This window comes from Sapajus apella, unplaced genomic scaffold, assembly GCF_009761245.1.
Source record: "Sapajus apella isolate SASKATOON/1434 unplaced genomic scaffold, GSC_monkey_1.0 scaffold41, whole genome shotgun sequence".
NCBI classification, from domain to species: Eukaryota; Metazoa; Chordata; class Mammalia; order Primates; family Cebidae; genus Sapajus; species Sapajus apella.
In genome coordinates this window covers 13015195-13033733 of record NW_022436981.1, presented here as the reverse complement: position 1 = coordinate 13033733, position 18539 = coordinate 13015195, and the positions used below count along the sequence as shown (strand labels likewise).

The window sequence follows — 18539 nt, the reverse complement described above, 5'->3', positions numbered from 1 at the left end:
CTTTCTTTCCTTTCTTTCCTTCTTTCTTTCTTTCTTTTCTTTTTCTTTCTTTCTTTCTTTCTTTCTTTCTTTCTTTCTTTCTTTCTTTCTTTCTTTCTTTCTCTTTCTTTCTCTTTTCTTTTTCTTTCTTTTAAAAAAAGAAAAAAAAAGAACACTTCACATCCACTCCCTTAGCAAAAAAAAAAAAAAAAGAAAGCAAAAGAAAAAAAAGAAATTCTTCTACTGCAAACCAAGGAATCAAGTTCAACATTCAACCACTTCAAATTGTTTTCTAGGCCATCGTTAGGGTGAGTTATAATAAAAACGCATTTCCTCCTTTACCGCATACTTTTTCTACTCAAATAGCTTTACATAAGGCATTATAAACGTGAGTAAACAGTACCCTTCTTAAGGGTGCTTGGAACTATGCGCTAATTGTCTTTATTATTTTCTCTCTACAAATACATTAAAGTATGTTAAGCCTTCATGGCACACTCCTGTTAATTCATTAATATCATCATATAACCCTGCTCAAAAAAAAAAAAAAAAAAAAAATTCAAGTTGTCACATAGGTCCTAATCTTGACAGATATAGATCAATCTCCTTTTCTCATGCTCTTAGAACTCTGTTTCTTTGTTTGAAAATTCTTATTTTAGCTATTATTGATTTATTCCTCAGGAAGGTTGACTAAGATCTATCCTCACTTGACTTCAGGATCTGTAATAACATGAGCCATGTCAATATTCATTGCCCCATTCTATCCTGGGACCTAGCACAGTGCCTGGCATAAAACAGGCATGGATGAAATACATATAAATGAATGAACAAATCAGTATCATGTGCCAGATTATGTATCAAATCACTTTTATACATTCTTATTTCACTTTTAGAACCAAATATGTTATTATTAAATTGCTTTTATCATATGTTTTTTTAAAACAACGTAACCAAGGCTTAGTAAATACACTAAAAGAATATGTTCTGTCGTCTGTATTCCGCAGATTAGGGATTGAGTGTTAAATAGGCTAATCTTCCTCCCAGTGTCACACGAGTAAGAGGACTGGGAGCTGAGATTTAAATTTAGGTCTCTCTGATTCCAGAACCCATGCCTTTGTCAAAATACCATGCTGCCTTTATGCAAATTCATATTGCTCTTTGAAAGTAACGTTATTCAGCTTGAAGAGATCTTGCAATTTACTTCACACAAGTATATGTACTTATAAGCCAGAAAAATTAGGCCAGAAATATTAAATGACTTTACCGGTAACAAAGCTACTTAGTGAAAGAGCTGAACTTAATATAGTTGATCCTTGAATAATTTGGAGGTTAGGAATCCCAGACACCACATGCACAGTCAAAAATCTAGGTAAAATTTTGCTGCTGAAAACTTTACTACTAATAGCTTACTGTTGAGTGAGAGCCTGTAACCCATCAATTAACACTTATTTTGTTTTTTGTTATCTTGAAATGGTGGGCAAATGCAGCTGGATACCTCACTCTATGGTGCATATGAAGCAATTCAGCATTTTCTTATGTCATAACTTTTTTTTCTGCTTCTTGGGAGCACGTCCAGTGTCACTAGTTGCAGTTCTTATGAGTCTCCTGGTGTTATTTAAGGTTTATGGTATTGCACTAAATATGAAAAACACATCAGAACTGCAAGAGATCACTTTGTACTGTGATATGCAATTTACTGGAGAGACGAACTGTTCATACAGAGATGAGTAGCATCACCAGGATTTTAAGTGGATACCCACACTTGAGCTCACTGAAATAGCAATAGGACGTGGCTACAAAATTATTACAGTAGTACAGTATGCACTACAGTTAATTTTATGCAGTGATGATTTAGTACTGAATCATTACATGTACATTTCTCTTGAATGCAAATGGCACTATCTACAGTCTGTGTCTGTATGCATGAGTTTTGATAAATTTTAACTTTTTATAATACATTTGTTTTATTTTATAGTAGTAAATGAGAAAAATAGAATAGTATTGACATATATTTATGTATTCATGACATACCTTTTTCTTTTTCCGACATTTCTATGCTATGCGATTTGTCTGGAAGTTTTTTCAAATTGTTGAAAATCTCCAAAAAAATTTCATATGTTTATTTTTAAAAATCCCTGTACAAGTGTATCCACAGAGTTCAAATTTGTGTAGCTTAAGCATCAGTTGTATATATACCTTTTGACACCTAAACTAATACCTTGAGAAATACTACTTCTAAAGTAAATCTGTAATGCTTTGGTTTGATTATAGTGTTAAGAAACATAAGCCTCCCACAATTGACACTGTAACTTATAATTTCATAGTGGAACAAATAGCTGGATAAAAAGATAGGTAGATATGACTCTATGGCAAACCTGAATATTAGAAAAAGAATTGCAGTAATGTCAAAGTCTTATATACTGTTTAGAATATAATTAGCAAAGAAAAGGACCAGAAAATACATTATATATTTTTCATGGACATAAATGGTCTTAGTTGTAATTTTTACCTCTAGCTGATATTAGTTGAGGAACAAGAGTGTTTGAATCTCTTCACTTCCATTATTTTACTAGCACTTGACCTTTATCAACAGGTGTCTAAGAGATTGTACGGCATGGGTTGTTATGAGATCTCTCTAGGAGACACAATTGGAGTGGGAACTCCAGGAAGTATGAAAAGAATGCTGGAAAGTGTGATGAAAGAAATCCCACCGGGTGCTCTTGCTGTTCACTGTCACGACACATATGGACAAGCCTTAGCAAATATCCTTACGGCCCTTCAGGTATTTTGTACTTTGTGTATTACGTGTGTGCATAGGGTGTGCATCTTTATCTGCAATATAAACATACTGAGAGACGTATTCTTACAATTTTTATAAAATGTTATGAATCTCATTTTGACCAGTGTCTGCACATGACAGGCACTTGGGAAATATTTGTAAATTTCACGTTTTTTAGGGCAATGGATATGTCTTATTACTGTTAATTTGATTTGATAAAATCTGTAATCTCTTCTTTTTAGAAGTATTAGTCTTAGCAGAGTTATGTCTGCTTGTTTTTCTTCTTATATTGTCAACCATAACATTTAATAGAGTGAAATACGATGGCATTTTTAGCAGTGTAAAACACAAAAATAGTAGACAATTATAATCATAAAACTAATGCTTTTTTTTTTTGGAGATTTCATGCTCTATGATGGCAAAATAGAGTGCTGAAATATAGTTTACTTTGCTTAAAATGTTTTCCTGATGTTGGCAAGCTTACATTTTGTAAAACTTATGTTTTTTAATCAAGTATATCCCTTTATATGATAAAATGAAGAGATCTAGAAAGTTGGAGGATTACAAATTGCTTATTAAATTCTGTGTTATTTTAAATTTATTCTTTTGAAAGAATAGACATAAGTAGCATTAAAAGAGTATTATTTTTAAATTAATGTCAGGTTCTTAAATGCAGCTAAAAATAGATTCATTTGATATTGTTAGAATTCAAGATTTTGACAGCCATATAGTCTACCAAGATAAGACTATATAAAAGCTTTCTGGTGAGGCTGAAAACCAATATGTAAAGCTTACTATCACAGTCCTGAAGTCTACAGTTGTTTGGCAGAAGTTAAAAAACGATGGGAAGATCAAGTTCCACAAGGGCTTATTTTGACTTTGTAACATATGTGTACAAATCCTTATTTATCCTCTGGAAGCAAGAAAGGAATATTCTATTAAATCAGAGAAAAGAGAAAATGTTATTCCATGGTCTATTAGGCGTGGGAATTTTTACAATTTTCTTTCCCTAGGTATTCTAGTTTCTGAAACAATAGAAAACTAGGCAGCACTTCAGGGTCCTGTGTTCAGCTACAACTGTAACTTATTAAGTGTTTCTGAAGGGCTATCTTTCTCTCTCTCATTTCTCTGTATGAATATATCTTCTATATTCTAACACTTAGAGCAATCATTTATTTGTGCAGCGTATTTATTATAGAGTGAATGACAGTTTAGCTCTTTGGAATAAAGAGCTATAGTACAAAATCTGGGACCCCAAACTTCTGCTTCTGGACTATATCTGCCTCTTGAAAATGCCTGAGTAACAGAACATTGCTGATATCCCAATGCAATTTTAATGGTTAAGGAAGGTCTATTTGAAGAAGTAACTTGAAATCTTATCTAACAAATGAGAAGGAACTAACCCTAAAATGGTCTGTATGTGTTGTGTGTGTGTGCATGTATGTGAAAAAAAATGTTTTAAACTGATGAAACATCTCTTGGGGAAAAGTCCTTGGGGAAGGAGAATATTATGTCCTAATAATTAAAAGAAGACTAACGTATTCAGATAAATTAAGGCTTATAAAATTTGCTAGATTGGTTGAATTGCACTGTCTCTATTTTCAGAGAGATTCGGACTGAAATTCTGGGCCATTTTTTCATTTTATTACAGCCATAGAGGGGACAGGAAACAACCTTGGGCCTAAGTAAGATAAGGAACAAGAATGAGAACATGTGTAAGGCCAGCACTCCCCAAAGACCACACCCCAGTCAAAGGGCGAATCAGCAAAAGATCCACGCCATAAAGGGAGAGAGCAAGCATATTCATGTCCCATGACCTTGGCTATGAGTGGAGGAGAAATATTACATCTCTCTTTATACTACACCGCCTTTTGTAGACCCTCATGTCACTTTAGGGTTCAAGTTCACATACCTGCAGAACTGGAAAGACCTAAGCAGATGAGTTATTTTCAAATGCTTATAGGTTAGTAGCACTGCAGGTGCCAGAAGAACATATATATTCATATAAAATTTGCATTATTAATATATTGTTTATATAATACATGAAAATAATATATTCTATATATTAATATATATAAATATATATTTTAAGAAACACGTTTTCAGCTTAAGCTGACCTGTTTAAGATCTGTGTGTTTGTGTGTGTGTGTGTGTGTGTGTGTGTGTGTGTGTGTGTGTGTGTGTGTCGGGGAGAGATTTATACTATACCCTTCAGTAGTTCCTGTGATGGAATATCTAAATGTCAGGATCTGTGTTTTCTGTTTTTCTGCCATGGGCACAAGCTCTATTGTGTACATGGGACGCTGGGGCAGAAGGGTCTTAGGAAAGCAATAGTATACTTCCAGTTCTGTGTTACATTGCCCCAGAGCTTAATTTATAGTCACAGTGTAAATACATGGATAAGAGAGTAAAAGAAGCCTGCATAATAAGCAACATGATATGAGGCCAGAGAAGCTACTATAAATGATTGAGAACATGGTCAAAAAGCAGAGATGTGCTGAAGAAACTAAAAGTTAAAGAGTTGTAGAGCTTTCTGTCTTTTTGCCATCAGCTGGCATAGAGTTTGATAACACACTGACAGCATAAGAAAGATACATCTACAACTGCTCTCTTGAAACTGTAGGTAACTGAGACAGTGTTCAGATGTTTTGAAACCTTTATGTTTATGAAAGACAGCCACATGTGGTACTGGAATGTCATTGCAAACACACATGTGCACTGGATCTGAGCGGCACTGAGAAAGGTTTTCACCAGTGCCCTTTTCTCGCCCCTCTTCCAACAACCACAACAAAAACACAACAAGCAGGCTTAACTGTAGAGAAGAATAAGAAAATATATTAAGAAAACTGTCCGTGTTTGAAGAGAAGGAGAATCAAAGAAAATCTAACTTCATTAAGAATAGAGCCAACCTTGGCTTTAGCAAGCAGAGGCCGTACTTCATTTTTTAAAAATGGAATCTTTGAAGTGGCTTCTAGTAAGATTAGTGGTGAATATGGACTAGGTATCATTTGCTTTAATTTAGGGGTAGAGAAACAGTTTACAGTGCTTCAGACTAGAAGTTAATATTAAGGCAAGGAGACACCTAATAAGTGGAAACTTGGCCACAGTGATAGGAAATGAATGAAAGTTATAAATGGAACATCCCCCTCAGTCTGGAAAGCACACACTAATAGTGTAGTAGAAGGATCTTTCTTGGGTTCCTGGGTTTTATTGTGCTTTTTTATAACTTAAATATATGATTTATGGGACAGGAAATGGTTGTATGGAATTCAAGAATAATCATCATATTATTTAATATAGAGAAATTATTCTGAGCATATCGAATCTAATATGGGATATTTATAATCCCTCAAAACCAAAAGAGCAAGAACATGAAGTGACAAAACGCATAGCATTTTAGTAACAGAAGAAATGGATGTGGCCCAATATACTTATCTTAATTTTTAATGTAAAAATTTAACTTCAACCTTCTGCCAAGTACCTAAGTAAAAGGCCAGTTAACCAATTATTTAATCTAATTAATTTCTCAGTCTCTATTTTTCTTCACTGAAATAAGGAAACACGAGATCCAGTACAGAAACAACAGCCATACATTGATTAGCAGCATAAAGACAACAGGCAATATTTAGATTTCTTTGGAAGAAGCACTACATGTCCTTTTTTCTCTTAAACTTATTAAATTTTAATGTGCCTTTTCTCATAATGTTTTTCTTATGTTTATTATTCCTTTAGAAAGACGAAGTTATTTACCTAATTTTTTTTACATCAAAAGCTTTCCATTTTTAGATTGAGTCTTAACAAACCATGTTTAAATGCCACCAAATAACAAATCTTTCTTCACATAGTTTGTTTTTGAGTTTCTCAAGAAGAAATTTTTAAAATTTCCGTGACTAGTCAGATAAACCACTTTGTTTCTCAGTTCCATATTTGTAAGAATGGATGTAATGATATCTACTTCCCTGATTTGTACAAAACTGAGATGAGATGCAGTATTTTTAGAATGATGCCTTCATAACAATACACTTGGTTGGATTGTTGGATTTTTAAGTGTGTATAACCAAGGCTCCAGAGCCACAGAAGTCTGAATGAACAAATATGAACAAAGTGCCTTTTTACCACTAATATAAGCAATCCAACCACTTGTAATAGATATAGATATACATATACATATACATATAGATGGGGTGAGGTATTTCTTATTTTTGTCTGTTTTTGTTTTGTTTTGCGTAATACTGAAGGCAATGGACAGTCACTAGAGGTTTTTAATTAAGGATCATTTGATTAATGCTTTGTGTCAGAGAACTTACTCTACACTTTATGTAGAGGATGGACTGGTATGAATCTGGCTACTGTAAAGATAAAAAGGTACAAAATGTCTAAAAACTAGAGACTAACGAGAACACTATTGCAACTGTGTTGCTCCTGGTAAAAAATGATGAGGGGTGTGTGTGTGTGTGTGTGTGTGTGTGTGTGTGTGTGTGTGTGCGTGGTTGGGTTGTTTATATCAGTGGTAAAAAAAATGGGTAAACTTTCTAATAATTTTATTTGCTTTCGTTCATCTCCAACATCTTTTTATTAACATAAGCATCTCTCTGATTTTGGCAATAGGTGATCACTTTAGTTTTTGTCCTTAGGAGTAATACAACCTTCATCTATTTCTAGATATCCACAGGTATAATGGATAGCTGGAAAAAGCTGCTTCTGAGCTAGCGGAAGTTTTAAACTGACATCCAGTTAATCAACATTTAAAAATAACACATACAAGAGTTCTCATTCTACTGTAATAAGCTAAAAATGAAAGTGGTTAATCTTCATGCAACAGACTATGCTTAGATCATAAACTTGAAGCTCACCAAGAGAGTAAAGCTCACCGAGAAAGAAAGTAAACACGTCTAAATATGCCCTGCCACTCCCACAGCATTTCCTACAAGCTGATCAAAGGGTCAAGCAGTAGGAAAATTAATTGTCAAGTGCTTACGGAATCAGAAAAGTAAAAAAGAATGAAGACTGGATTCATCAGGAGAAAGGTTTTTTGTTTACTTGTTTGATTTTCTTTTTATTATTATTTAACAGTTGTGTGGTTTTTGTTGTTGTTGTTCTTGTTGTCTGTTTGGTTTTTTTTTTTTTTAAATCATTGTTTCCACACTTACTTAATTTCCAGCTGGTTGATACTGTAGGATAAAATAGTAGGCATAGGGAATAACATATATTGTGATCTCCATTCCCACAAATCCCATCCCACTGGACCAAGGAAACTCTAACACATATTGGATAGTTAGAACACCTTTTTGGGGATACAGAGGCTGAGAAGGTCATAGGTACAGTCCTGGAATGCAGATATACACAGAGAAGTATAGTAGAGGCTCGTGAAACTGACAAATTACAGGATGGAGAATACGTCTGGTAGCTGTTCACTTCCCATGGGGTCAGGTGTTGTGGTTTTCTGTTTCATTTTCCTGAAGCAGTGTCTTCCTAATGGGTACTTTTAGCTTTCACCGACTTTTCTATTTTAGCTACAGAATATGATATTGGGATAATTGCATTTCCTCACATGCAAAATAACTCTGTTACACTAGAAGATAAATCAAAGTATATGTTCATACCCTTTTCATGAAATTTTCTTCAATTCAAAACAAATCGAGTTAATCAAAATATTTTGTTTGCTTTTCTTCACAAACTTGATTAGTGTGATCATAGTAATTCCAAAAATGAAAGATGATGGATCTTTGTTCTTATCACTAATTGCACCTAGTATGACATTAATCCCAGGTTTCAGCTGTTATTTTATTTTCTTCAGACATAATAATTCAAGTTTAAAATCAGGACAACTCATTCTGGTTAATTTTTACCTTTTAAAAAATAATCATTCTTAATTTTAAGATGATTTTTTCTTGCTGTTATCACCTTCGAGAAAAGAAAGCATTATCTATTAATACTAATAGTTTCTTCTCAGTATAATCTTTCTTCTTCTAGAGGCTTAAATTTATATTATGGTAAAGATTGAGGCCAGATAATGATACGATTCTTCCTTTGGCTTATTACCTTTTTGAGAACCTCTTACCTATTCTGTAAAATGTCTCATCTTATTATTTTAATCTTGTTTTCAATATCTTGTTTTTAACCAAACACTTTTAGCACATTTCTTAACACATATGGCCTTAATTTGGAAATTTTGTTGTTATGCTATGGTGTTTGTATAAAACATATTATGCTTTTTATTTTTAAATTTCTTTTCATGTTTCTTTTTTTTCAACTTTTTTTCTCTCACTTGAAAGTTCATATTTACAAGGAAATTTTATGCACATACATTCTTGCCCCGAATATAATGTAACACAGACTTTTTCCTTTGGAACATTGGTTTCAATTGGCAAATATGGTATTGAACATAAACTACTATTTACATGACTCTTTTTTTAGCTTAATGTAATATAACCAGTTAATAGTTATATGCCCAGCCATTAAACACACCATCCCCAACATACACACAATTGGAAGCACTGATAACTCCAATAGCCCAAATTCAGGAATCTCTTAGAGCTTTATTAGTTGAACAACTTTCTCATATGTTGCCAAAATATTTCTAACTCTGGGTTTAAACTAAATAGAAGTAATATATATTGTTAGATCACATTGGATCATTCTTATAAAATTCCTGCTCAGTTTAGAATACCAGATTTATTTAATAGTATCATTGAAGATTGGGTTAAAGATTGAAAACCAATGGAATAGAGGATGTGGAGAATTTAATAATTTTAAGTCAAACAGTTAGAACTCTCATCTGGAACTGACAACATTATTTATTTATTTATTTATAAACATATCTTCAATAGAGAGCATAATATACAATATAAATTATTTGTCAATTGGAATCACTTAGAATTATTTTATGAATTATTTTAAAATACAAATTTAACCTAAAAAATGTTTGTCAACTATCTTCTGTGTAACAGTCTCTCTGCTGTTAGCTAAACTGGTTAATTTTTAAAAATCATGATGAAACACCACCTTTTCCTCAATAATTTTTTAATCTATCAAATAAAATATGAGAATCATGCCAAATTACATAGGCAAGAAGTCAAGTTGTTTTATTCACATTCTAAATTTGTTATACTGACTTAACTTTTAAAAATATCTGTATAAATATGATTAACTGTAAGAATTAGTTTAGGGCTACCTACTTCTACTAAAGACTTTTCAGATTAAGTAATATAATTTTATAAAATTTGTGTCTTTTTCTGATGGAACTTTTAACAGATTTCCCAAGAAATGTAAAAATCACAGTACCCTGTGTCATCCTAGCCGAAAATAAAATTTTATTTTCACCCATTGTATTGAAAAATGTTCTATTCTGCTTTACAGTTTATTTACCTTGTGTGTGTGTGTGTGTGTGTGTGTGTGTGCGCGCGCGTGCGCGTGTGTGTGTACTGATGTATGCATATAATCTAATTCAAAGAGTCAGGTGGTCTAGTATTGGGAAGGATACATACAAGAGTAAACTCAAGGGCCAGGCGCAGTAGCTCACACCTGTAATCCCAGCATTTTGGGAGGCCGAGGTGGGTGTATCACTATATCAAGAGATCAAGACCATCCTGGCCAACATGGTTAAACCTCGCCTCTATTAAAAATACAAAAATTAGCTGGGTACGGTGGTGCACACCGGCATTCCCAGCTACTCAGGAGCTGAGGCAGGAGAATCACTTGAACCCAGGAAACAGAGGGTGTAGAGACCTGAGATCATGCTACTGCACTCCAGCCTGGTGACACAGCCAGACTCTGTCTTTAAAAAAAAAAAAAAAGACTAAGCTTACGTTACTGACCTTGGAATTTCCAGTAGGAACAGAGAAAACTTAGGTGTTATAGTAACCCAGGGGAGATGCTTGGCAGGAAACATGGGGTGATGTATTTCTTGTTTTTGTCTGTTTTTGTTTGTTTTGTTTTGTTTAATACTGAAGGCAATAGACAGCCACTGGAGGTTTTTAATTAGGGATCATTTGATTAATTTTTTGTGTTAGAGAACTTAGCCTAAATTGTATGTAGAGGATGGACTGGTATGAATCTGGGTACTGTAAAGAAAAAAAAGTACAAGATGTCTGGAGACCAGAGACTAACGAGAACACTATTGCAATCCTGTTGCTCCTGGTGAAAAACGATGAGGGGTACTATGGTCTGAATCTTTGTGTTTCACAATGTTTATGTTGAAACCTAATCACCAATGTGATGGTATTAAGAGATGGGGCTTCTGGGAGGTGATCAGGACTGCTTTCATGAATAGAATTAGTTCCCTCATAAAAGAGGCCCAAAGGAATTTATTTGCCACTTCTGCCTTGTGAGGACATGGTAGGAAGAAAGAAGGTACCAGGCACCATCTACAAAGCTAAAAACAGCCCTCACCAGATACCGATTCTGCTGGCACTTTCATCTTGGACTTCTACTTTCTAGAACTGTGAGAAATCAATCTCTGTTATTTATAAACCACCCTGCTTATGGCACTTTGTTATAGCAGCCCAAACAGACAAGGGGGAAGATAAGGTAGAGGAATCATATGAAAGAGGTTATTCCCATGCAGAAGCAGTGAGACTAAGAATTGCTTGTGAGTCTATATAAGGTGAGGATGGTAAAAAATAAGCGTTAGGGAGAAGGACGGTGAATAATGACACTGAGGGTACGAGTTTGGAAAACAGGTGGATGTCATTAAAATATCGATCTTTCCAAGGCAATGCCAGCTTTATAAGAACAGATGCAGAGACCTATTTGCTAATGATAGTAATCCGTATTTTATGAGTTCACGTTCCACTGGGCCACAGACATGCTGCAGAGCTGCCCCCCAAAATATTGTGGGAATAATTTTTAGATGTATTCCAGAAGCCTCTTGGGCAAGTAGACTTCTGGAAGGCCTGCCTGGCAAATAAAACAGTGTGGACTATGAAAGCTACACTTTACATCTACTAGTTTATTGTTGACCAGAGCAGTTGTAGTTGAGTTTATTGGCTTGTTTTCCAATAAATAAAAAGTTTATCTTTAAAATATTTAGAAAATATGGAAAATCACAAAAAATAATTACTTGTAATTCTACCACACAGAGGAAACTAGTGTTAAATTATTAAAATAAGTATTAATATATAAGTATTACACATATATTCATAGACATATATATATATACACACACACATACATATTGTGCATGTGTGTCCATGTAGGTAATAGTCATGAGGTCCATGTTTATTTTGCTTATAATATATTATGATTAGCATTCTTGTTATGGAAACTTTTCCAGATATGATTTTTTTTTTTTTTGAGACAGAGTTTTGCTCTTGTTACCCAGGCTGGAGTGCAATGGCACAATCTTGGCTCACCGCAACCTCTGCCTCCTAGGTTCAAGCAATTCTCCTGCCTCAGCCTCCCGAGAAGCTGGGACTACAGGCATGCACCACCATGCCTAGCTATTTTTTTTGTATTTTTAGTAGAGACGGGGTTTTACCATGTTGACCAGGATGATCTTGATCTCTTGACTTCATGATCCACCCACCTCGGCCTCCCAAAGTGCTGGGATTATAGGTATGAGCCACCATGCCCGGCCCCAGGTATAATTTTTAAAGCCAAAATAGCCTACCATCACATGTGTGTATGTTAAATATGTATATTAATTTAACTGATCCCACTTCTGATTGGGAGCAGTTATTTTAATATAATGAAAATGAACATTCTTATTTCTAATATTTTATTCATCTTACTTTAGAATGGATTTTCAGGGGAAATGAAAGATCATTAGAGGGATTTGATATGTTATGTAAGTCAAGAGTTTTTAGAAAGGCTATTTCCAGCCTATACACTCAGTGGGTTTATATAATATTGCTAAATTCAGCAAGCCTCACTTACAATGATATTATAATGTAAAATGTGTGCCAACTCGATTTACATTTGATATGCCATTTCAATTTCTGTTTGCATTTGTTTTATGGGGCTGAACTGTTCTTTCATATGGTTAATGATTATTTGTATTTTTTAATTAATTGTTGTTCATGTTCTTTGTCTGCTCTTTGTATCGAAATGTTTTTTCTCATAAACGTTAAGAGCTATTTATGTTAAGATATTATTACTTAAGTATTAAGGTATCTATCTAACATGTGTATATATATGGTAGAATTATTTTTCAAAGCTTGCTTTTTGTGTGTTAATACATATGTGCTTTACATTTATATTTATTAATTTATGAAGCTATTTTAAGAAACATATCAAATGCATACTACTACCAGCTACTGTTCTAGGCACATAAGCATGATAGAAAGCATTGGGATGTCTTCAAGTAGCTTATATTCTGGCAAGCGAGTACAGATGATAGAAACAGCCTCCCTCCATGCCCCCCCCCACACCTACTATAGAAGTACAGTTTAGAGCATATTAATTGGTGATAAAAATTATCCAAAAAGTAAAGAGACCATGCAGTAATAAATAGAGGATGGGAAATTTGGACGGGTGGTGAAGGAAGGCAGGTTACAGTATTAACTAGGTGGTTGAGAAGACAGTTTTAAGAAAAGATGTAAGCAAAGAAGTGGGGTAGATAAGGGTATTACTTCACAACTGGGAACAGAGCATTTCAGTCTGAGGGACTAATTACAGTCAAGATTCTAACGTGTGTTCAGCAAACACCAGTGTGGCCAGTGTGGCTGGAGATAAGTGAGTAAGGAAGAGAAGATCCTTGTAGGCTATTGTAAATTCTTGGCTTTTACTCTGAGTGAAATGTAAAAAAAATTACAGGGTTTTGAGCAGTTCTAGCTTGCATTCAAAAGGGATTATTCTGACTGCTCTGTTGAGACTGCACTGTAAGAAGGGGGCAAAATAAGAATTAAAAGACAAGTTAGAAAGGATGTCATTGCAATAGTTCAGGAAACAAATAATGATGGTTTGCATAAATGCGGTAACTATAGAGGTGGTAAGCATATTCTAAATGTATTTTTAACTTTGAATTTATTTCATGATGAATTAGATGTAGAGTAAGGATCACAAATACACTCAATTGTTCACCTGAGCAACTGGAAGGATGAAACTGCCATCAACCAAGACAGAAAATGCTGAGTGGACAATATTTGTGAGCAAAGATCAGAATTTCAGTTTGGGACATGTTGTATTTGAGAAATCTGCTGAACATCTAGATGGAGCTTTTGAGTAGGCAGTTGCATATATAATAATTGAGAGGGGATGTGAAGTCTTCACTGAGGACATAAGAGGCATATAGATCATATTTAAATCCAGCAGACTGTAGAAGATGATAAATGGGGCACGGAGACACTCCATCCTTAAGAGATTGGAGCAGAGTATTTTGAGGAGACTGAAAAATAGTGACATTTGAAGTAAGAGAAACCTGAGATTCTTGAGTCCTAGAGTCTAAAAAAAAAAGGCTTCCAAGAAGAAAGAGGCATTAAATGCTATATATGAGTCAGGTTTGATGAGGATCAAGGATTGCCCATGTTGTCATCCCTTTATGCCTTCTGCTTTTGGAGTTGTGCTTAGAAAGACCTTTAATACACCAAGAAGATATACATGACTACCTATCTTTTCTTTAACTTCATTTCTTCCAATAAAATATTTAACCCAACTGGACATTTTATTCAAGGTAAAAGATAAAAATCTATTTTTATATAAACACATTTTTATTCATTTATTACCAAACCCATTATTTCCCCACTAATCCAAAATGTTCATCCATGACACATACTATGTTTAAATTGAGTCTCTCTCTGGAATTTCTATTCTGTGATAACAATAACTGATATTAATAATTTTTGGAATGTTTTACCTGAGTTATTCTATTTATCCTCATGACAATCCCATGAAATAGTTTTTATAACTTTATTTTTAAAAATAACTTAATTTTAGCTTAGCAAGGTTAGGGAAGTTATTCAATGTTTCCTGCTTGAAAGATAGTAGAATGAGGATTTCAACCCAATTCATCTCATCTCTTTCCATCTCTTTGACCTATTTATTTTGCACAAATGACACACTTTTAATTAATGTGTCTTTATATTACATTTTAAATCTGACATAACATGTCTTGGTCCTTTAATAAAATCCTTCTTGGCCAGGCATGGTGGCTCACGCCTGTAATCTCAGCACTTTGGGAGGTAGAGGCGGGCTGATCAGCTGAGGTCTGGAGTTTGAGACCAGCCTGGCCAACATGGTATAACCCTCTCTCTACTAAAAGTACAAAGATTAGGTGAGTGTGTGACGCATGCCTGTAGTCCCAGCTACCGGGGAGGCTGAGGCAGAAAAATCATCTGAACCCGGGATGTGGAAGTTGCAGTGAGTCAAGACTACGCCAGTGCACTCTAACCTGGTGACAGAGTGAGACTCTGTTTCAAAAAAATAAATAAAATAATCCTTCTTGATTGTTTATATATATATGTATGTATCTCAATAGTCTATATACATAGTCTATGTATATCGATAGTCTATATATATAGATATATATATCTATTATAGATATACATAGACTATTGATATATATATAATAGACTATATATAGACTATTGATATATAGATATATATACTATTATATATACTATTGATATATATATAATAGACTATATAGACTATTGATATATTGATATATATATAGACTATTGAGATATATATATAATTAATCTATGGATTTAATATAATGGATATTTGGGGGATGTAATTTTGAATAAATTTAGTTTAAATTCAATTAGACTATATATATGTAGTCTATTGATATGTATATATATCAATAGACTACATATATATATATCAATAGACTACATATATATATATATCAATAGACTACATATATATAGTCTAATTGAATTTAAACTAAATTTGTTCAAAACTACATCCCCCAAATATCCATTATATTAAATCCATAGATTAATTTACAAAGAATTGATTTAATGATAATATTCAGTGACCCAATCCAATAAATTTTTCAATTTATTCAAGTTATTATTTGTATAAAAATGCAATTTGGCTGTCTTTTTTCCTATAGAAGTCCCATGATTCCATAGATTTCTTCTGGATTAGGATCATTATAATAAATATTTCTGTTTATCTTTCAGATTTCAACTGTATCTTCCTTGAGTTCCATCAATCGCTCCTCTCTTCAAATTTCTCAGAACATTCTTATATTGATTTGTATAAAAAAGTTAAAATTTGTTTATATTAAGCATATGAATACCTTGAGAAATTTCTTGAGGGAAACCTTTCCTTGCAGGATATGGAAAATATTTTCATGACATCAATTTCCTGAGGTAAAAAAATTTGAGGTTTGAAGAGGATGCTTGAGAATTAGGTTTCTTTTACTTTGATCTCACAGTAACTACAGATAACTAAATAAAGCTTGCATTTCTTAGTAAAATGTTTTCAGTTCAGTAAACATTCTTTAAGGAAACATTTGCTTCAGTAACCAAAACCCATGGCTTTCAGTTGATGGTCCAAATTAAAAGAATACTGTTTCTATTCTGAAAGGAAAGAAAATGTTATTTATTTTTCTAAATAGACATTTTGGAACACTTTCCTTTGAAAATATACAAGGCTTTATAGATAACAGACCTTAGAGTATAAGTGTTAATACCCACTTCAGCTGTAAGGAGGCCAACAGAATAATTTTAAAAGAATGTCCATGGCTGAATCCACTAAAAAATGTGAAATATTAAAAAGAAGGCGGACTATTTTTATTCGCTAAGATATGACTTCAATAAAGAGGTGAAGGCAACTTCTTAAATTTTACCTTGATTCATTATTGCCTCATTTGCATTCTTTAAAAAAAGACACAGAACTTCCTAAGGATTAAGGGTATGCCTAAAACCATGTTAATTCAAAATAATTGTGATTTACAAGTAATAATGTTTGCCAAAGTGATAATGGTCCTTTTTAGCTTACTTAAAATCATGGTGTCTTATTGTAGAATCAGAGTATTAGAAGTGCATTTCTGTCTCAAATTCCAGGCGAGTGGGTTCATGTGTGATAAAGGTGGGAAGATGTGACTATTTTATGAAGAAGTGGCAATAAAAGCCCTATTTTTTTGAGGAAATTTTGCATGTGCACTGGGTAAAAAATAGAAGAAACAGTAAGAGGGAGGCACATGAAGGAGGAGCGTCTCTTGGGCATTTGACTTGAAATGTTCAATTGAAAAAGAATACTAGTAAATAATTATCTTATGGCAAATATTAATAATGCTTTATTCTTTGATCTGTGTGCACAAATATATAGACAGATATACAGACAGATAGATATAGATAAAGTGGCTTATTTTCCAAAATTGTGAAAATTAATATTGAAATTCTGTTTTATTGTGAATTAAATTTTAAACTTGTCTTTAAAGTGAGTTTATGTTACTGCATGGCAAAAGAAAAAAAAAAAAAAAAAAGACTGGAACTAAGTTGCAAGGGGCCCCTTAAAATAGGCATGCCTTCACTAGCTAATACAGACTGAGCCTACTCTAAGAGTGGAGATCTCATTTGTCTCTTGTCTCCCACTTATTTTTTTTAAATTTTGGGGGCTACATAGTAGTTGTATATATTTATAGGTTACATGAGATATTTTCATTCAGGCATACAATGCATATAATTATATGCCTTCACTAGCTTACACAGACTGAGCACACCCTAAGAGTGTAGATCTCATTTCTTGTATCTCACTTTTTTTTTATTTTTGGGGGTACATAGTTGTATATATTTGTATATATACAAATGAGATATTTTGATTCAGGGATACAATACATAATAATTATATAAGGAAAATGGGGTAGCCATCACCTCAAGCATTTACCCTTTCTGTTGCAAACATTCCAATTTTGCTCTTTTAATTATTTTTAAATGTAAAACAAATTTTCTTTTTGAGACAGGGTCTCACTTTGTCACCCAGGCTAAATAGCTCATTGTACCATCGACCTCCCTAGCTCAAGCCATCCTCCCACCTCAGCCTCCCAAGTAGCTGGGACTACAGGCATGCAGCACCATACCTAGAAAATTTCCGTATTTTTTGTAGAGAAGGTGTTTCACAAGTTGCCCAGGCTGGCCTTGAACTTCTGGGTTCAAGCAGTCCACCCACCTTAGCCCTCCAAAATGTTGAGATTCTAGGAATGAGCCATTGTGTCCAGCCTACAATAAATTATTGTTGACTGTAGTCACCTGTTATACTATCAAATACTAGATTTTATTTATTCCCTCTAACTCTATTTTATATCCATTAACCATTCCTACTCCTTACGACATTACCATTCCTAGCCTCTGGTAATCATTGTCCTACTGTCTATCTCCATGAGCTCAATTATTTTAATTTTTAGCTCCCACAAATAAGTGAGATTAAGTCAAGTTTGTCTTTCTGTGCCTGGCTTATTTCACGTAATATAATGACCTCCAGTTCCATCCATGTTGTTGCAAATAATAGGATCTCATTCCTTTTTATGGCTGAATAGTACTGCATTACATATATATACCACATTTTCTTTATCCATTTGTCTATTGGTGGACACAGACTGCTTCAAATCTCAGCTATTTGTGAAAAGTGCTGCAGTTAAACATGGAAGTACAGATATCTCTTAGATATGCTAATTTCTTTTATTTTGAATATATACCTAGCAGTGGGATTGCTGGATCATATGGTAGCTCTATTTTTATTTTGAGGAATCTCAAAACCACTCTCCATGGTGGTTGTACTAATATACATTCTAACCAACAGTGTACAAGAGTTCCCTTTTCTCCACATCCTCAGCAGCATTTGTTATTACCTGTCTATTGGATAAGAGCCATTTTAACTAAAGTGAGATAAT

At 33.7% G+C, this 18539-nt stretch overlaps 1 protein-coding gene across 2 annotated transcripts in view; it reads left to right on the top strand.

Moving 5' to 3' along the window:
- HMGCLL1 (3-hydroxymethyl-3-methylglutaryl-CoA lyase like 1) overlaps window positions 1–18539 on the top strand; it is a 151810-nt gene that overhangs the window by 82603 nt on the left and 50668 nt on the right. For both annotated transcript variants that reach the window (XM_032299746.1, XM_032299748.1), the window contains one exon: window positions 2570–2758. In XM_032299746.1, coding sequence (XP_032155637.1) covers window positions 2570–2758 — 189 coding nt within the window. The remainder of the gene's footprint in view (window positions 1–2569; window positions 2759–18539) is intronic.